Genomic DNA, 26,380 nt, shown 5'->3' on the forward strand with positions numbered 1-26,380 from the left:
ATCCCCAGGTGAGGATTAAAAAAAAAGAAAGGAAGGAAATATTAGGAATGAACCTAACTTTACAACATAAGGAACTAGAAAAAGAAGCAAGCAGAAGGAAAGAAATAATAAAGATTAGAGCAGAGATAAAGGAAATAGAAAATAGAAAAGCAATAGAGAATATCGGTGAAACCAAAAGTTAGTTCTTTGAAAAGATCAACAAAATTGACAAAATTTTAGCTAGATGAAACAAGAAAAAAAAGACCCAAATTACTAAAATAAAACATGAAAGTGGAGACATACTACCAGTTCTACAGAAATATGAACGATTATGAGAGTGCTATGAACAATTATACACCAACAAAGTGGGTAATCTAGATAAAATGGTCGATGTTTGTCTTAGAAACAAAAAAACTATCAAGACTAAGTCAAGAAGAAATGGAAAATCAGAAAGAACTTATAACATATAAAAAGACTGAATCAGCAATCAAAAAATTCCCAGCAAAGAAAAGCCCTGGACCTAATGGATCCCTGGTGAATTCTACCAAACACTGAAGAAGAGCTAACACTAATCCTTCTCAAAATTTTCCAATAAATTGAAGAGGAAGGAACACTTCCTAACTCATTTTATTAGGCCAACATTATCCTGATACCAAACCCAGACAAAGACATTATAAGAAAAAAACAAACCTATATCCATTATGACCAATATTCCTTAAGAACATCAATGCAAAACTCTTCAATAAAATAGCAACAAATCACAAGTTCTGCAGCATATTAAAAGGATGATACACCATGAAATATATTAAAGATGACATACTCATTAAATACAAATTGCAAAATATAGAAAATTCAGAGGCCAAACCTGTAATCTCACTACCCAGACAACCACATTGTTAAGTGTCTTTCCAGGATTTTTCTACGCTTTAAAAAATATACAGTTTAACCTACTCAGTATTTATAACTTGATATCCTGTTTTTAAACTTTACCTGATATCATGAGCATTTCTTCATGTTTTTGTTTTTTGTAAACATAGCCTGAGGACAGACAAATCTTTTATGTCTTGGATGGTAGCTTTTTCTCTTTCCCTTTTTGGAAGCATGGAGGAGCTGGCTCAGGGGGCACCTGGCCAACTAAGCCCAGCAGCAAGATCTTGGGTGTTGCATGTACACTCCCATTGCTGAGCTCTGGAGGACCCCTTTTCCAGCAAAGGAATTCCCTCAACCTAAATCCTTTCTTTGTTACCATTTCCATTTCCCTATAAATAGCAGCAGCACAGGGGTAGGTCTCTCTCCTGGCGCACTTCCCTGAGTGTGTCCAGCTGTGACCACCTCTCTGTGACCTAATGAGACCTTGGAGATTGCGCACTCTACTGCTTCTTTGCTTATAAGTTTTTCCTTAATAAAATTTACTTTATGCTTGTTCCATCGTGTTGCTAGTAAGCATGTTTGATAGTATGTCATTGTGTGTGTGTGGTATGCCCCTGCCCCTTATGGAACATTGGACATAACCTTTATACATTAAATAGTATTCCATCATAAGGATATCCCATAATTAACTTACTCTTTTCAATGTGTTGCTATTATACCTAAAGCTTTGATGACTATCTTTGTGTATAATATTTTGTTTTGTTTTTATTATTTCAGCTCATTTTCTTTTTTTTTTTTTAAATATATCTTTATTGATTTCAGAGTGGAAAGGAGAGGGGGAGAGAGAGATAGAAACATCAATGATGAGAGAGGGTCATTGATTGGCTGCTTCCTGCACATCCCCAAATGTGCCTGACCAGGAATCGAACCTTGATCACCTGGATCCTAGGTCGATGCTCAACCGCTGAGCCACACCTGGCTGGGCTCAGCATATTTTCTTAACATAAATTTCTCTAAGTGGAATTACTGGTTAACACTGTTATAAAAATTACCATGTCATTAATGCATACTGCTAAATTTCCTTGAAAAGTCATGCCAATTGACAGTCCCATTCGCAGTATATGAGAGTGTACTTGTTTCCAAATATCCTCGCCCTTTGAAAAAAATCTTTGCTTGGTAATACAAATTTTAAACCTGGTTAAACAGGGCTGTGTCTGTCTTTTGAATCTTTATTTAAAGAACTCACTAGTCATGGGCTGAGTCGATTAGATCCTTCTCTAGCAAATAGCAAGGAGAGCCCCTTCATGTTGATGACAATTTTATTGTGTAGGGAGTGGAATGGGTGCAGTTTTAACAAGTCTTTAAATCTGTTGGGCTTGTTGCTAAAAGGAAGAGATTAGCATTCGTTACAGCAAAATGACAGTGTTGTATTTGTCTTTCACCACCTATTAAACAATAAACCTTAAGCCACTCCTTCAACGGATTATTCTACTATTTATAGAGTTTGCAGATAACCCAATCTACTGAGCTTGAGTAGGTTATTCTTAAGCTAGTAAACCACGGTGTGTATGTGAGGGGGAGAAGGGAGTGTTACAGAGAAGTTCTTTTGTCAAGAAAGTGATTCTTAAAAGATAGAGTGCATCTGAATCTCTGGGGGAGCTTGTAAAAATGTATTCTGGAGCTTAACCAGAGTCCAAGGAAGGCCCTATGTATGGGGTGGACTCCAGGAATCTGCATTTTAACACATGCCCAGGATGATTCTGACACAGGCAGTCTATGAACTATATTTAAAGAAACACTGCCCTTAAAATAAAATGATAATATCTGCTCCTAAATGTTTTTGTAAGCTAAAACCACCTTACTGAGGTTGTAAGGCACAGAAATGTGGGGTCTTGATCAGGCTTTATTCTAAAGACTGTTCCCAGACTTATTCTTGTTGCTCAAGCTTTGCTGGAATGAACTGACCTTGTCTTTCACCAGAATGCAAGCCAGGCTCTTCAGTTTCCACCAGGGTTAGACAACTGACGCTTGTTGTTCTCACCTTGGCCAAATATATATTTGCAGAGCAGAGGGCTAGGGTTTTCACTGTGAAGAACTGATATCTGAGAGAAACAGGTTTCTCTCCTCCCCTCCCCTCCCCTCCCCTCCCCTCCCCTCCCCTCCCCTCCCCTCCCCTCCCCTCCCCTCCCCTCCCCTCCCCTCCCCTCCCCTCCCCTCCCCTCCCCTCCCCTCCCCTCCCCTCCCCTCCTCTCCTCTCCTCTCCTCTCTCTCCTTTCTCTATGACACTTCAACTTCTACTTCACTGAAAAGACCAAAGCCATCTTACTTGATCTCCTTGGATGTCCCAGAACCTTCTCCATCAGGAAATGCCTCTGCCTTCCCCAGGCCCCCTCTCCCACACCAAAAGAGAGGCTAACCCTCCACTGAAAGGCTGTACACACGCACGAGCACACACCACACACAGGCACACACAGTGCCCTGCCAGCTCCCCTCCCCCTCCTTGGATGGCGTAGTCCATCACTTCCCTCCCACCGACGGTCTTTTCCCATCGTTCCTTCTCTTCCGCTGACAATCACTTAGGTCCCTCTCGACCTAAAATAAAAGCCTTTTCATTTGTCTTGTGCCCCTATCCCCATATTTGTCTTACCCACAAGCACCCCCTCTTTTTCCTCACCTGCTTCTCAAAATGTGCCCTCCACCTGAATCACCTCTCTGAAAACACTTTTCTCAAGAGTGACCCAAAAAACTCCTTCCTAATCACCAAAAACCAATTTTCTTCTCAGATCCCATCAGCCTCTGTGAAATGTGGTGCCATCCATCCAGCCATTCATTCAACAAATATTTATTGGGCATCTACCCCAATATTCTCTCCTTGCACAGCGCTCCTTGAAGCTGGATGACTCTCCGCCCAGCACTTGCCTGTCCCTTCTGTTCCTTTGCCACGTCTCTTCTCAGCTCCCAGATGAAGTCCTTCTCCTGGGTGTCATCTCCAGCCTTTCCCTTCCCCTGCTACACTTTATTTTTTCTTTTCTGGCTAAATTGCATCTACTTTCATGCCTTACAAATCTATCCTACTACACACATCCCGGACTTACCTTCCCAGGATTGCCAGGCTGGCCTGTCAAATGCAATGTGTCTAAGTTGAACTTCCCCCCAAACCGTTGCTTCTGTCCTTCCTCTTCATGTCAATTGTAAGATCAAGCCCCCAAGTGCTAGGGCCAGAAATCCCTGAGTCATCTTCTTGTCCCCAACATCATAGTTTGGCACCATTATTCCTCCAGATTATTTCTCCCATCATGGTCTCCTGTTCACTTTGCTGTGTTACCCTCATTACACTATTTTTTTTAAATCTTCACCTGAGGACTCCCTTATTGATTTTTAGACAGAGAGGAAGGGGGGGGAGGAGAGAGAGAGAGAGAGAGAGAGAAATATTGATGTGAGAAAAACATCGATGGGTTGCTTTCTGTACGTACCCTGACCAGGATCGAACCCACAACCAGGTATGTGCCCTGACCAGGGCAACGCTCCAACCAACTGAGCCACACTGGCCAGGGCTCATTACTCTAACTATTGCTGCAGCCCCTTAACTGCTCCCCCTGACTCCCTCATTGCTTATCTTGACTCTTAGCTTTCATCACACCACTGCTGGATTGATCTTAAACTACGGGGACCAAGAAATAGAATTTTTTGTATCCCCTCCTTAGCAGAGATTGCTTTAGAAAATGCCCATATTCCCTGCCGTGAAGGCAGCCACTTGGGCCCTGAGGGCAAGAGTATAGTTGTCTTATCAGAGCCATGGAGAATGATGACTGGAATTGTTCCTATAACCCTCTCACAACTGTGATAAGAAGACCAGGGTCCTGAAGCATGTGTCCTGAGAGGGAGGCCATTTGCAGCTGGCTAACCTTCCTCTGGCTGTGGCTGAGAAGTGTTCGAGAGTCTTGTTAATGGGCCTCTTTGCACTGTAGAATGATTTCTGTAATGAGGACTACCCGTTACCAAGGCATTTCTACCCCCTAGGCAGCTTTCTGTGGAAGATGTTGTCTTCACTTTGAGTTCTTGAGTATCAGTTGACTTGTGATTAATGACTCATACAGTTGAGAATACGGATTTCTTTGGTATTTCTCTCACTAGATACATACAAATTTTGATATTGCATATTTGTATAGTTCTTTTTAGTTTGTCTTAGTTAATAGTACCCCCACTTAACAGATGAGGAAAACTGAGATTTGGAGAAACTAAGTGACTTGTCCAACATTACATACCTTGTAAGTGACAGGACTGCGGCTCAAAGGTAAGAGTAAAGACTTGGACGGTGTGAGCCATGGCTCAGCTGTGGGACTGTCATTGAGTGCATGGCCTCCCCACAGTTGGGCTCTTCTAACCCTACCTCAGAAGAGCTGAAGTAAGAAATGGAAAAATGGTGACTGACCTGCCCTGAGTTCTTGGTCTGAGTCTGGGGACAAGTCTGGCATATTTTCAGGGGCAAACGATGTGACACCAGGCTATTTCTGCCAACTTTCCTAGTGTCTCCTTTTCTGTGATGATGTCAGAGTGAGTTGTGATGGGTGTTGACCCCTTAAGGTGACAAGACTGTTGTCAGAAGATGTGTGTGGCGTCACCTAAAATGGGTACTTTTTCAGGAGTTGTCTGGGGGACAGTTAGGGCCCTGGAGCTGGCACTGAGACTTAGCATTCTTCACTCTGAGTCCTGGAACCCGCCATGGATTTCTCTGTTACCCCTGCAGTCAGAGAACTCTTGGCAAGGCATTATTTATTTTCCCTTGAACTGTGTCTGATGAGAGATGTCCAAGTCCTCAGGGCTACAGAGATGGCAAGGTTGATGGTGCTAATAGGCATCGTTTCTCTTGTGACTCCACAGGTATGAGGAGGTGATGAGTGTGTTGTTGACTCAGGGAAGGAGTGGTGGCAAAAGTGGCGACGATGGGGGGAGATAACATTCCCACAGAGTGGTGAAGTCACTCCCTGAAGAGAAAACAAAACCTGTGTCTTATATGCATGTATTGTGGGCAGAGGTTTATTCTTAGTGCCTGATCTGTTAGTCTTAAGCTATTCCTGGTCCAGGAGGTCAGGAACCCATTAACCACATCACCCATAAAGTTTCACTTTTCTGCTGTTATTTCCTGATTGGTAGGCTCTTCACCAGGCTGTGCCTAGGGCAGTATAGAGCCAAGGAAAGCACCTAACTGCAAGGATAGCTTGGAAGAGAAAATGGACTCCCAGGTGGCAGCAGGTGCCCTGAAAGATGTGAAGAAGTTGGAGCAGGAGGCAGAGCACCAGCCCTGCCGCCCTATGTAGGGAGCCCAGGGCCATCTGTGTGTCTCAGCTTCCGAATCAGCACAGCCCCCCCCCCCCCCCAGCCTCATCATGTCAGGGAGGCAGCCTCAGCTCCTTCATAAAGGATGAAGCGGCTGTGGAAACTGTTGCTCACACACAGACCTGCACTTCCCAGGATCGAGGATGAAGACTCGGTCATTCCCTCGGAAAGTTTTGGTGTCCGAAGACTGAAATTTTTGAGAGGTTCCTGGACTGTGGATGATTCAGGCTTCTGCCCCTCTGTGGTCAGGGTTTGAAAATTGGAGACTTCCCAGAGCTGCCCGTCAGGGACACTGCGCTGGTGTGAGCTGAAGGATGTGATGGTTGTTGGAGCTGCTGCTGTAGGGACTGACAGGTGAGCGTGGTTTGTGTGCCTGCTATCTTAGAGGAAACAGACTGTGACCAGTACTGTGATTGCTGGGCATTTTTCCTCCATTGTTCTTAGAATTCAAGGTGAGGAAAGATGCTACCTCAAAATGCCCTTAGGATAACTGATCTTATAATATCTCCAGCACCTGGAAAGGTGGCTGGCACGCAGGAATTACTTCAAAGACATCTATTGAATAAATGAAGTCATGTGTCCCCACCTCTTGGTCTTTGGTTTCTTCAGCTGAGGTTAAGGTTACACCTGTTTCTCCTTTGACCACCACAGTGGCCCTTGGGGCCAGGAAAAGATCAATATGATGGTTGTAGCCTGGGAGGTGTGACCAGCACTGAAGCAGAAGGTAGCCAAACTCCAGAGGGCAACCCTAGGCTAGGAGGGTGTACCTGCTTTGGAAAGACAAGCTCCAAAACCAAGATAGTGGAGACTGGAGATTGAACTTTTGAGGAGAGAAAGGCATGGGGGAAAATAAAGTTGGACCTGTGCTGGTGAGCATATGACCAAAGCTGGGTTTTTACACTTGTCGGCTTGGTTCTGGAGCTTCTGGGATTATCACCAGGGGTAACGTCGGTGCTTGTAACACCAGATGCTGGGAGAAATTAGGTCAAATGACCTTTGGTGATATCCAAGCTGAAGAAACGCGTGGTCAGTGGGCATTGTTTGAGGTGTGACTTCAGTGCTATATTTGGAAAAGAGAGCTAGGTTCTTGCCTTGAAGCCAACTGTGAAGGGTGGATTCTAAATTGCTTTCCTCAGTGTGATTGACCTAAATTTTTTAGGTCAGCTCGAAGGACGTAGCTCCATTTCTTAATAAAGAAAAAGACGGGGTACTTGAGAAGGCTTAATGTCAGTGACTGTTCTGATACCCCAGTTTCCTCAGAACACAGGTCAGCTGGTCTTTGACTTGGGAGAAAAGGGAATGAAGCAGGAAAGCTATGCTGTAGTGACTGTTGTGGTTTGTTGATTCCTGACACATGGTGCTTCTGACACCCCCTAACAAGGTCCTTTCTGAGCCTGAGATGGACAAGTAACAGCAAAATCTGACAAGGCCATGGAGTGGTTAAGAGCATGGGTTCAAACTCACCAACATTCGCTGTGTGACTTGGGCCAGTTATGTGACCTCTCTGAGACTTGGGGTCCTTATCTGTAAAAGTGGGGTGATGGTAGATAATGGTAATACCAATGGGGTAATGTATGCAAAGTGCTTAGCTCGGTACCTAAGCTCATTAAACGGCAGTCTGTGCTGCCCACTATCTTGGTCTCTACAAATTTCTGGGATCCTGGCAAAGGCAGCAATCCTTGTGACTGTGTCCTTTTTAGGGCAGAACCTCCACTTACTATTGTTTCGGGGGTTTTTTAAAAACATATCTTTATTGATTTCAGAGAGAGGAAAGGAAGAGGGAGAGAGAGAGATAGAAACATCAATGATGAGAGAGTCATTGATCGGCTGCCTAGCCCGCAACCCGGGCATGTGCCCTGACCGGGAATCGAACCCCGATCGCCTGGATCCTAGGTCGATGCTCAATCTCTGAGCCACGCCCGGTCGGGCTACTATTGTTTTTTACACTTGTCCATCTCCTTCCCAGATCGCCACTGCTACCACCAGGCCAGACCACAGCCTCTTCTGCCTGAACTCCTGCAGCCAGCCATCTCCTATCTGGTCTCCCATTTCACCCTTGCCCCCTTCCAATCTGTTTTCCTTCACAATATCCAAGGCAATTATTCCAAGGTTCAAATACAATCATGCGACTCCTTTACCTAAAACTCATCACTGCCCATTTTAGTTCCTTAAAATCCACAACCCATTCCGTGGCTTACAAGGCCCTGCATGATCTAGCACCTGCCTACCTCTTTCAAGTCCTCCAAAGGGTCAAACTCATTTTTTTTTCACCATATCTTCCCCTGCCTGGCTCGTGCTTCCCTGCTCCCAGTGCCCTCCTGGCTTACTACTCAGCCTTCAGGACTCAGCTCATACACACAGCACTTTCTCAGAGAGGCCTTCCTGGACTTACTAATCTAAACAAAGTCTCCTTATTTTACTCTTATCATAATATTTATTCAATACTTATAACACTATCATAATACTTATCACAACACTACATTTGTAGTTGGGAATTTTTCTGTGATTATTTTATGTCTCACTGTATGCTAGATTTTAGCTCCAAGAGGCTGGGCCCTGTCTGTTCCATTCCTCACTGTGTACAAACAGTGTTGCCCCAGAACAATGTCAGGCACATGGTAGACACTGCTTAAATAGTAGTTTAATTAACAAATACATAGTTGAATGAATGAATGAACAAATGAGTATCTCAGCAGGGTTGTAAATGCTTCTGTTCTTTCTCCATTGATGGGCTGGGCTGGTTCGGAAGGGTTGTGAGCTTCAGTGCAAACCCAATGAAAGGAATCAGGAGATTGGATTCTAGTCCCAGCTGCCCTTTTTAAGGGTTGTGTGACCTTAAACAAGCTTTGGAGGTGGGAACCATGATTTATTCATCTTTGTGTCCAGAACATTTGGCACAAGTAGAAGTTTAGCAAGTAAGTAACTCCAAATTCTTTCCTATTCTGAAGTCCCCCAAACCCACCATCAACAGTACGTCTGGAACTCAAACTGCAACTTCAGTTGGGGGCGTCTATATAGAGAGTAGATGTCTATGTAAACCTTAAAGATGTGCTTGGGGAGAAGTGAGCTGCCTGCAGCATGACCAGTGCCCTCCATGTGAGCAAGGCCGTGGTTGCAGAGGCCACATGCATGAACACAAATGCCCAGTTGCTGGGGCCTGTTTAGAGTCTCAAGGAAAATCTTTAGTATTTCAGTCTCTACGAAGTGCCAATAAATTGAGCTCATTTCAAATCAACTCCTCAGCACCAAACTGGGGAAGGGGAATACAATGATAACCAAGTGTCTGCTTGCCGTGAATTCAGCTTAGTAGGAAGGAAGATGAACATTAGAGGCAAAAGTCTGGAACTAGGAGGAGAGACAGCCTACTGTGTCTTCAGTCCTGGTTTTTGGAGAAGCGGCTCCAAGAGCTACATTACGTGCTTATCTAAAGCCGTTAGCAGTTCCATGAAACCAGAGAACAGACACAGTAGCAAATCACTTGTTTGAACACATAAAAGGCTAATGGCTCCTTGGCTTCTCCTGCCAACCAAGATAAAATCGCTCACATGCAAAACACTGCCCGGACAACCTCTGCCTCCAGGCTGAGCCCAGAAACCAAGGGCGTGGAGATCGCCAGGCGAGGAACTGGGAAGCATGTGTCAGCCAGCGGGGCCTCTGACTGATGGCAGAGCTGGCATTCAGTCCGTGCATAAGATAAACCACCTTCTGAATAAAACAAGCTGGCCCTTGCAAAGCCACAGGAAGGACAGGGTTTGTTTCCAGAGGCTCGAGGATCCTGGGATGAATGAAAACGCCTCTGAGCCAACAGAGGGGCCCATTGCACTCCTGGCTCCATCACCCTTCTCGTCCCCAGTCTCCCAGTTCTAAAGCGGAGCGGTTCCTCCCTCAAAAAAGACTTCATGGCTCTCGCACTTTACACCAAATACCACCCCCTTTTACCCTCTCCACAGCCCTGTGAAATAGCCACTTCCCATTCCACTCATCTTGCCAGTGAAAACACTGAATGGAAGGGACTTTTCTTTTGTCCCCTGGGCTGGTAAGTGGCAACCCCAACATGGGGTCTCCTGATTTGAAATTCCTGCTCTTCGCTATAAATTTTGCTGAACAATTGGCTTAAAATTTTTTGTGTGTTTTTTTGTTAACCCTCGCCCGAGGATATTTTTCCCATTGATTTTTAGAGAGAGTAGAAGGGAGGGAGGGAGGGGAGTGAGAGAAACATGGATATGAAAGGGACACATCGATTGGTTGCCTCCCACATGCACCCCGACAGGTGTAAGGGATGGAACCTGCAACCCAGGAACGTGTCCTTGACGAGGAATCTAACCCGAGACCCTTAGGTCCAAGGGCCGATGCTTTAACCACTGAGCACAGTGGCCAGGGCCAATTGGCCTAAATTTGATTGATAAATTCTCTCCTTTTTGGTGTTTCCAAGCACAGTGAGAGTTTCCAGGGAGATGGCTTGTGGAGGGTTTTGGTGCCCTTGGTGGCAAGTTGGGCAGGTCTATTCCAGACCAACAAAGAGATTAGGGGTTCTCTGAGAGAGGGAGAGCAGGAGACCCTTCTATCTGTGATCATGGATGTCCCCTGTCCTGCACTTGCTGCAGTCCTATAACATTCCAGTGGCCCCAGAGGGCAGTGGCTCCTTGGTTACTGGGCCAAGTATTGGATAATATTGGAGACGGAGGCTTGTTTTGACCCAGTTTTCTTACTGCAGGGCATGGAGTCAGGGTTGCCATGCTTCCTTCTGAGTCATTCCTGCCAGGAGCCACCAGCAACCACTGAGTTCCTGTTGGCTCCCTGCCCAGCCCACCTATGTTCATCTCCTTTACACCTTTCACATTCAAGAGGCAGGACTTTTCCTTAAGGAAGCCCTTACCACTGTGATGCCTTTGTGGAAACCCTAAGGTTTGGGTGTTGGTAGCAAGCAAGTGTAGAAACAGAGACTGGATTCAAATATAGGCAGGTCATCCATAAGCCCCCTCAGGCATCCAAGGGAAGGTACAGACCAGTTTCCACTTTCCCAGAAGCTCCCGTGAGAAGATGTGGGGGGCTAACTACGGCTTCTGTGGAGACTAATTTCCCCTCTGAGGTCCTCTTTATGCTCAATCAGATGCTTGGGGTACCACCTCCCATCCCACTGCCACCTCCTTTCCTGGTCCTTCTCCATCTGTCCCTTTCAGTAAAGCATAGGACTCAACACTCAAGGCATCCCTGCCCTTCTCCAGGGTTATCACAGGGACTCCCTTCCACCTTCATGGTCCTTCTAACCCTCACACCCCATCGCTCCCCATCTCGCTTTCCCTGTCCACTCCCACCCCAGTTCTTGCCCCTTCGGGCTCGTCTCCACAGACTTTTTCTCTCCTCCTGAGCTTGACGACTCTAACATGGAACCAAGTGCGGAGCTGGTACCAATTACATTTTGTGTTAACTTTAAATCACAGAAAATACAAACTTAAGAGCTTAGGAATCTGAAGGTCATGCTATTCACCACCCCACTTTTTATATAGGGGAACCAGCACCTGGAAAGAGACACAATAGGACCTGGTCACAAGGACCAGATCAGTTAGTGGCAAAGCCAAGACTGGGCACCAGGACACCTAAGTCCAAACCACCTTCTCCCCATTGCCCATGGCCAGGACTCTCATGGACATGCCTTCTTCCCATCCCTCTATTTTACCCCCAGGACAAGACTCTTAGTGGCTAGACTGAAGGTTCCTCGTGGCTGCTGTTTCCTGACTGTGTGATGGGGGGGGTGGGGGTGGCAGTCGGTTGGGAAGGGTTGGGGAGGTGGTGGTGGTTTCATTTGCTCTTAGCCAAGCCTTTAAACATTTGAAAGAAGGCAGAATATTCCTTTTTACCAGCATTGTGATCTTATTATCTGTTAGAGAGCCTGTTCCTTCCAACCCACTCCCCAAGAAATGATTCCTTGGTCAAAGCTCTCCCTGGGCTTGTTGAGCAGGGGAAGAAGCTATGATTATATCTTTGGTTTGAGCTCCTGACCCCTCACAATCTTCTGAGCCCCAGATCCTCTCAGAAGACTCAGACATCCAGAAATACAGAAAAAACCTGGCCCTAGAGCCAGGGGGGCAGCTTGGAAGGTGGTGAGGAGAGGTTGGGGGGAACTTCACCAATGGGCTTAGCTTCCACCCCACCCCAGCTCCATATACAGAGGAGAAGTGGGAATGTGGGGGAGGCCAAGGCCAGCACCAGGGCTAAGAGCCCTGCCCTAAGGACATGAGCTAAAGAAGATGCTTTTAAACCCAAGGCCAGAGGCAAGGAGCTGACTGCCCCCATCCCAGCTGCCCTCTAGTCCCGCCTTGTTTCTCCCAGCCAGTCTGCCTTTTCCTTTCAGTCCTGCTTGTCTCCTTGGATTTTTCTCCTCTCTGTGTGTCTATTTTGCTTTGATTCATCTGCTTCTCACCTGTCTTTTCCTCTGTTTCTACGTCATTATATACATTTTTTTCCGGTTCTGTCACCTAGCTCTCCTGTTTTTCTCTATGTCTGTCTCTCTCTTCATCTTTCTATAGCTCTGCCTACTGTCTTTTTCTCTCCACAAAATAAGTGCTGGTTCTCTCAATGGGTTTCCCCGAACCAGGGCACTCCAGACACCTCTCTGCTCCTCTCTGTCTCTATCTTCTCTGTCTCTCTCGCCTTCTTCCCGTCTCTCTGCCCATCTTGTCCTATCTCTGTCCAATCTCTCTCTCTCTCTCTCTCTCTCTCTCTCACACACACACACACACACACACACACACACACACACAGGTGACAGGCTCCATCTCCCCTCACGGTCTCTCTGCCCCCAGAATGCTGCCCCAGGTGCATCACTTACCCAGGACCACTGGCCAAAAGAGGCAGGAGCATAAGCAGCTCAGGAACACCCAGGGGACCCTCCTCCAGTGAGTCCCCGTCATGGCTCCAGAAAAAGTCCTTCAGGCTCGCCGGGCACTGAGCATGGAGCAGCGGTGTGAGAAGCAGGGGTGAACCTGTCCCCACTAGCTGCTGGCCCCAAACAGGTGTATTTCCCTGAGAGACCAGAGTACTAGGGAAAGAAGACAAAAGAAGGTGGGGCCCCATGCCAATCATCCTTGCCCCGGCTTTTCTTTCCTCAATCTCCACCCCCTTCCCCCACCAGGAAAAAACCTTATACACTCACTGCTATGCTCCTCTTCAGCCTGAGCCAAGTAGGAGGAGGGATGGGAGGGGACGGGAGGGAATAGAAACCAGGGAACACTGGCCACCCTCTGCCCTGAGATCCTGGGCCCGCTCCTGCCTCCCCAAGGGCTGCCCCTAAACTGCTGGGGCTTTGGACTGTTACAAAGGGAGGCAGCTGGGTCATTCCAGAAGGAGGGCAGGGGAGTGAGTTTGGGGCTGCATGAATAGGAGAAAGAGTGAGATTTGAGGGGACCCTAAGAAACATGGGGACTAGGGAACAACGTGGGGTGAGAGGTAGGAATCAGAAATACCTTGTATGCGTCTTTGAGGAAGGAGCATTAGGCTTAGAATGTCTGCTCCATGCCAGGCACAGGGTAGGCCCTGATCAGATGGTGGATTTCTTGAGGAGCAAGGGTCAGGGTCTGGAGAGCCGGTAGCAACCTGGGAAAGTAGTTTGAGGGGACTGGGATGGGTAGTGGGGTGGAGGGTAGAACCTGGGGAGAAGGAATCATGACCCCATGAAGAAGTGAGGGTGCTAATGGAGATGTTGAAGCTCAGGTCACCTCATTCTGACCTTTTGGGTTTCACAGACACCAAGAAGGAACAGGAACCCCAGGCAGGGTGTGCCGAATGGTGTTCTGAAGGTGAGAGAAGGCAGGTGGTGTAGCTTTGCAAAAGTAAACAACAGAGACTTTCCCCCACCCTTTGCCGCAGCGAGAAGCCCAGCTTCTTCCTCCAGACTTCGTTCTGAGTGTGGGGGTCTATGGAGTGATTGGTCCCGGAGCAGGGAACTTAGGCTCTCAGCCACTGCACAGTCCAGGGCGAGGAATCGATGTTTCCACTTTCCCAGGCAGAACTAGCCTTGCTTAAGGAGAAGTCGATGCCTGACGCTGTGGTGCCTTCTCAAAGGACCATGAAGGCCCCTTGCCCTGTTGGCTACTTGCTTTCTGAAGCTAAAAGTCCAATTACAGCAGAAGCCCAAAGTCTAGACCTTCCAAGTATAATGCAGATACTACAGAGAAGTAGCATGGTCTCCCCAGGAGTCCCCCCACCTTTGCATGGGCGAGCTGATATCTTTCTTTCCTGGGAGCAAGAAACTTACAAAGGTAAAGAGGGATTTTAGACACAGAGCACCTGGACAGCTAGGAGAAGGAGATCACAGAAGAGAACTTTCGTAGACACCAAGGCCCAATCTGGCCTTCTTAATCTTTTTGTGTGTGTGTGTGTGTCAATTCTTGCTCATGAAGTCTCCCTATTAACTTGCTGTGTGTTTTGTTGGGTAACACTCTCTGGGCTACAGTTTTCTCATCTACAGAAGAGGGGAAAAAGCTTTTCAAGTGAGACCAAAGTAAGAGTTGAACATCTTGTTGACCTTACACAGATAACCTCCCACTTTTCAATGCAAGGAAGGCCAGAGGAGCCGAGCATGCTCCAGAGGCTATTGTAGTGGCCAAAACTCCAACCCGAGACACCTGGGCTCTGCCACCCAAGGCAAGTCACAGCCTCCTTGAGCCTTGTTTTCCTCATTTATATAACAGGTAATATGTCAAAGAAAAGTCAGAGCTGGGCAGTAGTTAAAGTGGTAAAAACTATTCAGAACTAATTTTGATTCAGTACTACTACCATAGGGGACTTTTATTCAGGACTATTGCAGTAGGAGACAAGGGACCTTAGTATAGAACAGGACTCAACTCTGAATACAGCATGGGCAAGTGGCAATTTCTAGCCAAGGAGCACGGTGGGGGTCAGTGAATAAAAAATTACTAAGAGAAAACATCAGGGGGTAGGAGGGATTCTGGCTAAAGCAACCTAACAGGGTTTTTTGCTGATGACAGGTCAGAGTGACCAAACATCACCTGGGGAATGGGGCAGGATGAGGACCCTGGTTAGACATCGTGGGTGATCAGATATTGAGGGGCACTCTTGCTAAACTGACTTAGCAGGGTTCTTGCTAAAACTGGATTTTACAAAGAAGTGCACAGATGGGCCTCGGAGAAGGTTCTGGAGTCTGACTAAAGTTTGGTCAAGCAAAGAATCTGTGCCAAATAACACCTATCCAAAAGGTCCTGAGACTGGATGGAGCTCATAAACGTTAAAGCCCTTTACGAGTTAAGACACCTGTGGAGGGCACTTGGCTCCTCATTTTATCCCGACAGGAAGAAACAAATGAGGGAAGCAGGGAGGAAGAGGAAGAGTCTGGGAAACAATGTCCAGGCCCATCTGCATACCAAGGTCTCTCCTGTGTCCCTTCTGGTTTTATGACATTGGCATGTACAACTCTAATTTGTCTTCTCCCTGCCCCCCTCCATCTCCCTTCTCACTTTCTCTCTGAGCCCAGCTTCGTCTCAGCTGGCACATTTTCCAGAGCCGGGGTGCTTTCAGGTCTCTGTGATAGATTCCCCTCTCTTTACCTACTTGTCCTTCCTTCTCCCCTCCCAAGGCATCTGATGGGGACAGAGAGGGGTGAGTAAGAGGGGAGGAAACAAAAAGACTCCCCAAGATCTGTCTGGGGGAGACCTCCTAGGCCTGCAGAAATCTGAAGCCAAGTTTAAGTTGACATTCCATGGGGAGGGGAAGGGAGGCAAGAGAACTCAGCCTAGACTTGGGGCATAAGTCAAGTGGAGCAAGGATAAGATTATGACCTTTTCACGTGGAAGGAAGACACAGGCTTGGTTTAAACAGACACATCTTGGCTTCTGGGCAGCTAAGTCAAGATCTTAAAAGGAAATTTCTAAGTTAACTAAAATGGGAGGCCCTCATTTTGGGAGAGCCCCCTAATGTTGCTTACCTCCATATAATTTATGTCCTGATAGATCCTCGTGATGCTAATAAAATTACTTCTGGTTACACTTATGCACTTAGACTGAGATGGGGCAGGAAGTCAGATGTTTATTTAGTCTGATTTATTAAGTCTTGAATAAAAAGACTTGTAACTAGAATATCAGGTCCTGCGTCCGTCCCCATAATCCTGTGAGGCGCCTATATTCTCCCCATCTCACACATGAGAAAACTGAGGTTCAGGGAGATAAACATGTACCTCATCATCACTGAGTCATGGTCCAGGTTGGGTGATTAAGTGAAACTGGAGGATGCTAACCTCCTTGATCACACTTGCCCAGGTCCCACAGTAAGTCACAAAGTTGGAATTTGAGACTAGGTCTCTCTGGCTCCAAAGCCAAAGAAGGAAATTAACATGTACTAAGTGCTTACTCTCTGCCGAACTATGTTATTTCCCTAAGGCAAGCACAGAGGTGAGCCTTTAAGTAAGGGTTTAGTGTCCAGTTACCAGGAGAGTGATTAGTTGACAGCCTCCAGTTCTTGGCTCCTTCAGAGTGGCCTCAGCTATCAAGCCAAAATCATGCTCTTCTCGGGGTGACCTTTGGCCAATGACTGAGCAAGGCAGTGGTGCAAGACGCTGGCTATTTCCACCCTCACCGGCCTCCTCTAACAGGAAGGCTTCACTCCAGAGCAGCCCGTAAGGCCGGCAGGGCCGCTGTGACTTTGTCGGCTCTGTCAGCTACCCCTGCCCACTCCTGCCTCCTCCCTTTTCCTTTGACAAATAGTAGTTCCCCAATAAGCCTTTTCATTTCACTCTATCTCAGCATTTGCTTCCAGAAGAACCCAACTGGAAACACTCACTTAAAAGAGGATGCCCATTTTACAGATATAGAAACTGACCCTCTGGGCTGGGATTTAAGCCTAGATCTGCTCCATACTCAACAGCTCGGCAACAGGCTGTGCAGGCCTGGTGGACCTGGTGGGCCTGGTGCCCTGCTACGATGCCCAGTCCCTGTCCATGAGAAATATGTGACCTGCTTGATGAGACAAGATTCTCACACTGCCAAAGATAAAGACCAACTGGATTGACGCCTGACCAGCGGCTGGACCCTCATCAGGAGTGTGCTGTGTGTTGCTGGCGGTGCTCCTGAGAGGAGGACGGAGGTGGGGAAGGGGAAGTCTAGCTCCTGGGGCCTTGGCTCCCAGGTCATGGTGAAAGCAGGGGCCCTGGAGTTTGGGCCACACAAAGGCCCCATCATTCCCCCAGGATTGGGTTTCTCAGCCCCTTTCTCTAAAAGTGCAGAGCATTTCACACCAATTAGCTCATTTCCCTTTTCATTTTACCTCGGAGGCAGACGGAGGTATAATGCCTACCCAAGCAATGTCTTTTGAGCATGGGGTCCTCCTGAAGGAGGGGCCATCCTGAGTGCACAGGCAGGGGTCCAGGGCAGTACTGACTTGAGGCCCAGGAATCTAAATCAACTTTACAGAGAAGAAAACTAGAGCAGGAAGTCAGCAACAGTGCTAAGTCAAAAACCCAGAGGCCAGGTGCCCAGGGTTGCTGCCTGTGTTCTATGGGTAGGCTTCCCTCTTTAAATTCTGAAAGAAAAATGAATCTCAACACAGTTTTAGAACTGGAAGAGACCTTGGCAATCACGTAGTGCACACTCCTCATTCTACCAAGGGAGTGTTCATACAGTTGGTAAGTGGTAGATGTGGGCCTTGACCCCATGTCTCCAGTGCTTCTTCTGCTTGGCTGCTCTGCCTCCCATATTTATTAAATTGTCTTTGTGTACTCCTAGCACCCCAATCAGAGCCACTGCCCCTAGTGTAAACTTCTGTCCATGGCAACACCCAGTAAATATTGTCATGATGGGGCCTGAACGATGACAGACTATCCTCTCAGAAGGCCCGAAGAGATCTCCAACACAGGGTTCTCAAAGAGAGCCCAGCCTAGGCCTAAAATAGTTTTTTAAAGTAAAGTTTAGCCCAGCCGGGTGTGGCTCAGTGGTTGAGCATCGACCTAGGATCCAGGAGATCTCAGTTTGATTCCCGTCAGGGCACATGCCTGGGTTGCGGGCTCAGCCCCCAGTTGGGGGCGTGCAAGAGGCAGTTGATCAATGACGACTCTCTCATCATTGATGTTTCTATCGCTCTCTCTCCCTCTCCCTTCCTCTCTCTGAAATCAATAAAGATATATTTAAAGTAAAGTTTCCTAGTTGTTGTTTTCCCATTATAAAAGTAACACATGCTCATTTTAGCAGCTACGGAAAATACTTAAAAGTAGAGAAAAGAATCACATCATCAATGTTTTTGACACATTGATAGATTTCTAGCCTGTTCCCCATGAATGGCACATACACATAGTTTTAATCTATCATATCATAGAGAAATTATGAATTCCCACTTTATTATGTAACTCTGAACCTATGCATTTCCTTCTGTTATTACAAACATTTTAGTCACATATTTTAAAAGAGTGCATAATATTCCATTGAGTGAACTGCCACCATAACTTATTTAATTATGTTGGTCACCGGGGTTATTTACAGCTCTCCCTATTATAAGTAACTCAGAGATGAGAGTCCTTGTGCCGAAGCTCCTTGTATGTTTAGGCTTATTTCCTTGAACTAGAATCAGGCTTGGTGTGTTTTGCAGGCTGCTCTGACCTTCCTTCTCCTACAGCAGGAAGTCAATGAGCATGAATTAGCTAAGTCTACAGGATGTGGGTGTATTCTTGGACACTTGGGGTCCATTAAAATCTGTAAGCTGATGGTTTAATGGTAGAGGGGAAACCAACAGTAAAATGAGATAATTACTCAGATGAGCTGAAAATGATGGGTAGATTAAGGACTCAGCATGTGGGTTGGGAAACAGATAAAGTCCCTCAAAGATGCCTTCCTGGGTGGGCTCCCAGCCATGATCCATGACCAACTGCCAGGCCTTTCATTTGAATACCTGAGTTTTGATACATATCCCAGGTGAATATTCTAGAGAAAATGATCCAGAAGGGATTTGAAAGAGATAAGGAGTTGGGAGGAGGCACTTAGCCAGAGGATTAGAGCAGAAGAGAATATAAATGGTCCTAGAGCAAAACCTAGCTGGGGAGTGAGGCCCCTCCTTCCTCCCCCAGCTCCCTGGGGAGAGGAACCAGCTGAAGCTGGAGGGAAAGGCCAAGGGGAGCAGAGTCAGGTGTCCTAGGAAGCCCCAGTCCACTGTGTGTGGTGGAGGCACCAGGACTCAGATGGAGGGTCAGCCTGGCACTCTAATAGCCAAGTTACTCCATGAACCTGTGTGCCTGGCACAGGAGATGCTGAGATGAGCAAGACACAGCCCCTGCCCTCATAAGGTCATATTCTAAAGGGATCTAGACATGGAGTAAAGGGCATTTAGTGACAGGCACTCTGGGTCTGTAGCCCTGCGTCTGGGTATGTGTTGGGCAATGGAGAAAGCTCATTGAGGGTAATCCAAGAGGATCTCTGAATTAGTTTCCTAGGGCTGCCGTAACAAAGTACCACAAACTTGGTGGCTTAAAACAGCAGAAAATTTTCTCCCTCTCACAGCTCTGGAGGCTGGAAATCCTGAATCAGGTGTTGTTAGGAGCATGTGCCCTCTGAAGTCTCCAGGGAAGAATCCTTTCTTGCCTCCTCAAACCCTGGTGGTTGCTGGCATCCGTGGCATGCCGCTGTATCACTCGAGTCTCTGCCTCTGTCATCACATGGCCATCTTCTCCCCTGCATGTCTACGTTTGTTTCTCTTCTTTTAAGGACACTGGTCATTGGAGTTGTCACCCAGTAACTGTGTGCAAAGACTCTATTTCTAATAAGTCACATTCTGAAGTCCTGGGTGACATGAATTTGGGGGGGACACTTATTCAACTCAGTACAATGTCTCTGAAGAAAGTCTGAGAAAGGTAAATGTATGAGTCATTACAATTGTTATAGGCAGTTAGACAGACATGAGCAGAGCAAGGACCATGGGCCAGGTACAGAAACTCACCAGGGCAGAAAGCCCTGGACGCCTAGCAAGGGGCGAAACTGGGCAAACAAAAACCTTGCCCTCAGGGTAACCTTTCCTCCCCTAGCATATTGCTGATCATGTGGTTTGGACCCCTGACTTTTCATATCCATAGTCATGTGGTTTGGGCCCCCTGACGTTTTTCTCCCTAAAGATAACATCTAGGCCTCAGCCGCATTTCAGCTCCAGGCCCAGATAAGCAGCAAAACCAGACAAGTGACACCATGGCTGCCTGAGGACCAGCAGCATTGAATAATGACCCCTGCCCTGCTGCTGATCGATCAGTGGAGACCACGACCCTGAAAGCGCGCACCTGAACTGCTGATGAATATTCTATTGAGGCCCTCCCCTGAAACCTCCCCTAAGATTCCCACCAGCAAAAGAGGGAGAAATATACTCAGGATGAAGGACCCAGCGTATGCTCTCCCCAAGGGGAGCGTGCCCGAGCCATTCCCTTGCCCCTTCTTCCCCCTAAGGGACCCCAGGGGACTTGCAACCAGGCGAGAATTGGGCAGAGGCAGCTCATCCCTGGCTAACCCCCTGAACCTGCCTCCAAGGCCCCCTTTTCTCTGACTCCTCAGTGAGCCAAAGCAGCCCAGCCTAGGCTCTCTTCTTACTTCTATACCCTTCCTTATTTCACTGTCCTAAGTATATTTTTGCTGCAGCCAATTAATTCTTACTTACTTTGCTACATTTTGTCCCTTGATTGAAATCTTTCCTTCAAGAAGACAAGAACCGAGTTCTCATTACCTCGCTGGTAACATAATAATCATGACCTCTGCAGGGAAGCCCAGCAGGTGCTCCTACTTCACCCTGGGCTGGCCTTGGTCCCCAAAAGCCTGCTCTCGTCACCACTGTGTCACAAGCCATGCTGGGTGACCAAAGGAAGTGGCTGGACTAATCCCTTGGTCAAACAAACTTCCCAGGGCAGGAAGCTGGGCAGGCAGCAGACTCTAACGTCTGTGCGGAGACCACCCCTCCACTGCTCAGGAGGACTGAAGAGAATGGGGGGGAAAGAGGAGAGCAGGACTCAGCTGGAGATGACCACACTGCCCCCCTGCCCACCCCACCCCCCTTATTTCAGCCCTGCTCTCTCAAAAGTAAACTTGCTATAGCTGAGTGAAGATGTATATTATTCTTCCTGGTTTCCTTCTGAACCCAGAGAGGGCAACAGGGTGGACAAGGAGAGAGGGACAGGCCAGTATATTTAAAAAGAATCTAACCCCACCCTGTCCTGGGCATTCCACAGCGAGGCATGTCTCCAACTCCCCAGCCCCCAAACTGGCAAGCCTACTCTCCAAGGGTGGGGGAGAATAAGACGTAGACATTTTCCTTTCCGCCTACACAGTCTCAGGTTCTCCCTTTATAGGAAAAAATACCGATTTCTTATTTTGCTCCGCCCCCCTGACACGGCTTCAGGTGTGCTTGGAATGCTCTCTCTCCCCAGTCCTGGGCTCCCACGCACACTCCCCCGAGCCCTGGAGAGCTGAGGCGCAGGCAGGGGAGGGGGGAGGGAGCAAAAGGATGACAATTAATAAGCCTGTGTCCCACAAGGAAGCAATCACTGCAAAATGACGTTTTCACTGAAATGAAAGTTCAGCTTCTGAGGTCTTGAGACTGCTCTAGCCGTGAGGTACCAGGTATAGAATAAACTGCCCAGGAGATGAGCCTGGGGAGAAATCACCACCCGTTGTCCTTCAAGAAGGAGGGTGTGAGAGGGGCTGTGTTGAACCCCAGAAGGCAGAGTGAGTGTCCCAAGGAAAGAGCAAGGCTTTGGTGTCACCGAGGGTAAGCTGCTTCCTAGCTGAAACTCAGTCTCTCTATCTGCACAATGGGAACATTAACCACACTTCTTATTAGCTTTAGCACATAAAAGGTTCTTAACGAATGTTAGTTTACACCCTCTCCCAGCCCCCAGGGAAAACAGACATGGAAAGAAAGCCAAAGAGTTGTTTGGAATGAGAGTCTGGATTGTTCTGGGTGGAGGGGCTTGCTGAAGGAATGAGGGGGTTACAGTAGGAGTCTTGCTGAGTGAATAGCTCTGGAAGGGAGATGGGGGGTGCTTAGCTATAAGGCTCAGGAGGCTACTGTCCCCACCAGAGTTCTGTAAACTGAGAGATGGTCACTTGGCTAGATCAGGTGTTAATCATATGCAGGTAAGTTATTAATGCATTAAAAAAAATTCTCACCAGAGGACATGTTTCATTGATTCTAGAGTGGGGAGGGGAGGGAGGAAGAGATTGATATGAGAGAGAAACATCAAACGACTGCCTCTGTCCCCTGTACACCTCGACCAGAGATTGAACCAGCAACCTAGGTACATGCCCTGACCCGGAATGAAACCACAATCTTTCAGTGCACGGATGACGCTCCAACCCAGTGAACCACACCGGCCAGAGCCCAGATAAGATCATTTTATGCAGTGATGATGTCAGTTGGTAAGTTCTTCAAGGACTATGACTTAGAGGCTGGGGAAGAGGAGCATGTTTGAGAAAATGAGGTTTTGAGAATCAAAAGCAATAGTATTGAATCAACCTACTAAAAAGCATAATAGGCAAGGACAAGGACAAGGTGGGTACCAGAAGGACATTATTTGATTTCAGGGCTTTTTAAAAATTCTAACAGTAGACTATCTCACAGAATAATGAAAGCCTGCAGGCTCTAGATGCGACCTTGACTGCATATTAGGAGTCCCAGTGTAGACTCCAATGTCTCTTTTTCTTTTTAAATTTTTAAAAAATATATCTTTATTGATTTCAGAGAGAGGAAACGAGAGACAGAGAGAGAGAGAGAGAAACATCAATGATGAGAGAGTCATTGATCGAGCCCGCAACCCGGGCATGTGCCCTGACCTGGAATAGAACCCTGATCACCTGGATCCCAGGTCGACGCTCAACTGCTGAGCCACGCCCGTCCGGGCTAGACTTCAATGTCTTATAATAATTACTATATTGTATAATAATTAATATATTGTGATATACAACACAATGGTTTAAATTACATATAATTATTATATTAGTCTAATTTAAGTGTGAGATTGGTTTTTGAAAAGTGCTTTAAAAAGTTTCATGACTGTTATTGCCTGGGGAGCCCCTGAATGTCTGATTCCTTTTAATGTTCCTGGACGGCCAAACCCCTGGTCACTCTGAGACAATTAGGCCACCGGCCTTGGTTAGTTTGCCCCTCTGCCGTGAGGAGCTGGCTTTTGGAGGACCCTGGCTGTGGGAAGGCCGCCCCCGCCCCCATCCAGAGTAAAGATCACTGTACTTTGCCTGAAGCATTAAAACCATGAAACCCAAACTCTTGCTCTTTGATTAGAGCCTCTGCCCGGCCCTCCCACGAGCATGGGCAGGAATGAGAGGCAAAGTTAAAATTCACGTGTTTTTATCCATATCTGCGAGTCTGTCCTTAGAAATGACTAATGTATTTTTTAAAAACTGACTTCTCCTACCCTCCTCAGGACCTAAAGTATGACGCTTCATCACATGAATACAGAGGGCGAAGGGAAGGAGAAAACAGGGAGGTCAGGAGGGGTTGCTGAGCAAACCTACAGGTTCATTCAGGCAACTCAGCCAGACTTTGAAACTACTGAATGGCAGGAAAGGCCGCTGTGGGCAGAGTCCCTGGGACAGGGAGGACGGTCGTTTTGACTGAAGCGAAAGCTGGGGTCCAGCCCTGGTGAACGCAGCCCAGGTGGAGGGGTGGAGGGAGTGTTAAAAAAATAAACGAGGCCGTGAAACCAGAGCCCCTTCGTGAGAGTTCTGTGGTTTAATGCTGCCAACCCGCATCGCACCACGAGAAACGTGAGAAGCGCTGGTAGCTGACTCACCCAAAGTCCTTGAATGTGGGTGAAATCCTTTGGGTACCCAGTTGGAATCCAGCATGCCTGTCTGGGGTGGGGAGCCTCAGAAAAGGGGAAAATTGCAGAGAAGACTCCTGGGGGCCTGCTTTGTAAGAAGCAGCGTCTCACATCTCACTGTACTGGCCGGGGGGGGGGGGGGGGGGGGGCGGGGGGGGCTTTGTGCAGAGGGTGCTTGTGTTTGGGGGCTTCCTGAGGGTGGGAGTCGCCGTTTTCTACCTGGAATGCAGGACTTTGAGTTCATGGAGGGAAGTGAGAGAGAGAAGGTGGGTGGGAACCAGAATGTGAAAGTTGTTATTTCAGGGAAAAGGAGCTTTCTCCAAGAACAGCCTTGGCCAGTCACCCCCAACTCCCTTCTCCCCAGGCAGTGCTGGGATGTTAAACTCAGAGGTTAAGTAACTTGCCCAGGATTACGCAGCTAACAGTGGCCCAAGCTAGAATTAGAAGGCAGGTCTGTCTTTCTCCACAGCTTTTTCAGTCTTGTCCCTCACTTTCCCTGAAAGCAGAAAGAGCCTGTAGTTTCTTCCCAGAGTAAAAGAGGGTGTGCTGGTAGCTAGGGCAAGGCAGGAAAGGCAGGTGGGAGTCCAGGGCTTGGGAGAGGACCCATCCGAGATGAGTGGCTGTGCCCTGCCCGAGAAGCAGGGCTTCCAAGGGTCTTTCCTCCCTGGAATCTTCTTGAGAAGCCCCTCGGTGATGGTGGTGGGGCGCCAGCAGGAGGTCAGCCCCGCCCCTGCCCTCGGTCCCACATGGGCAGTGGGATGCCAGTCTTTGGGAAGACGGGGCAGACCGTCCCTGGGAAGGCCTGTGTGGCCAGAATGATCGGCACGGCTGCAGTCTGTGATTATACGGACGGGGGATCCGGGATGCAGAGTACTCACAGTTGGCTGCGTTTCCATGATTCTTCAGTTTAACGATACGGTTGTAACCTGTGACCTGGAAATCAGCAGAGAAAATAAAAGGTTGGAAAATGAGATAAGCCTCGTTAACCTGAAGACACTCTTGGTTATCTGCTTCTGGAGTGTGCATCCCGGGAAGGGAGGAGGCAGAGGGGGCAGTGAGGAGTGGGGAAGGGTAACAAGCAAAATCCAGACAGAATCAATTTGGCTTCTGAATGCATTTGGCAATATTTGAAAAGAAGGTTAACCCTATGCCTAAAAACAAAAAGCACGGTAACTTGAAAGACAATCTTAAATTACTCAAGAAAAATATTTGCAACATATTGGAAAGGTATGATATCCTTAATTATATAAAGAGCTCTTACAGGTAATAATAACACTTTAAAATAAAATAAAAATGGGAACAAAGGGCATAAATAAAGCAATACACTGAAAAAGTTTTCAGTCCCACTAGTATTTAAAGATACCAAAACAAGATACCATTTTTTTAAAAAATCAAAACACATCTTGAAATAAAGATTTGAAATAAATGATAATACCCAGATTGATGTGCATACAGAGAAACGGATATTCATAATTGCTCTTGGGATTAAAAATTAGTACATTTCTGGAAAGTAATTTGTTAACACATAATGAAAGTCTTAAGATTTTGCTTCCACTCTTCAAAATTCATTTCAAGGAATTTATCTAAAAGAAATCACAGGCCAAGTATTCAAAGACATGGTCATAGCAAAACCTGGAAACTACTCAATGGATAACTACCAGAATTTGGTTAAATTCCTATGGTGCAGTTGTGCAATGGAATATAATGCACTCATTTAAAATGACCTTGTGGCCCTGGCTGGTGTGGCTCAGTCACTGGAACATTGACCCCCACACTGAAGGGTTTTGCTTTCAATTCCCGGTCAAGGGCACATACCTGAGTTGCAGGCTCGATTCCTGGCCCTGGTTGGGGTGGGTGGGGGAGGCAACCAATTGATGTGTCTCTCTCGCATTGATGTTTCTCTCTCCCTCTCTCTCTCCCCCCTCTCTCCTTCCCTCCCTTCCACTCTCTCTAAAAAATCAATGGAAAAAATATCCTCAGGTGAGGATTAACAACAACAACAACAACAAGATCTTGTGGAAGAATAGATATGAATCAGGAAAAAGTTGATAAGACACTGTAAAGTAAAATGCTTATAAAATGATTTATGCAATAGGATCCCCAAATTTTTAAGAAGAGCCATATACAATGGAAAAAAACCAAAAGCCTGGAATAAAATATATCTAACTGTTAACACTGGCATTCTCTAACTGGTAGGTGACTTTTATTCTTTTTGCTTGTTGGTACTTCCAAAAATAAATATTTTATAATAAAAGAAAAAACATTTTGTGAGTTTTTAAAATAAAGATTCATCTTCCTAAACGAGTTTTTCTCTAGTGAGTATTAACAGGAGTTTAAATTCCTTGAGAAGACGGCTGCAGAACCCCAGGCCTAATGGGGCCTTCAGGC

At 47.0% G+C, this 26,380-nt stretch overlaps 1 protein-coding gene across 1 annotated transcript in view; it reads right to left on the reverse strand.

Annotated features, from left to right (window-relative positions):
• The window catches only part of MUC4 (mucin 4, cell surface associated), a 49,790-nt gene extending 36,693 nt beyond the window's left edge, over positions 1–13,097 (reverse strand). The window contains exon 1 of the mRNA XM_087817811.1: positions 13,016–13,097. Coding sequence (XP_087673937.1) covers positions 13,016–13,097 — 82 coding nt within the window. The remainder of the gene's footprint in view (positions 1–13,015) is intronic.
• Positions 13,098–26,380: the final 13,283 nt, after the last annotated feature.

The sequence above is a fragment of the Miniopterus natalensis genome, chromosome 6 (assembly GCF_054644295.1).
Source record: "Miniopterus natalensis isolate mMinNat1 chromosome 6, mMinNat1.hap1, whole genome shotgun sequence".
Classification (NCBI taxonomy): Eukaryota; Metazoa; Chordata; class Mammalia; order Chiroptera; family Miniopteridae; genus Miniopterus; species Miniopterus natalensis.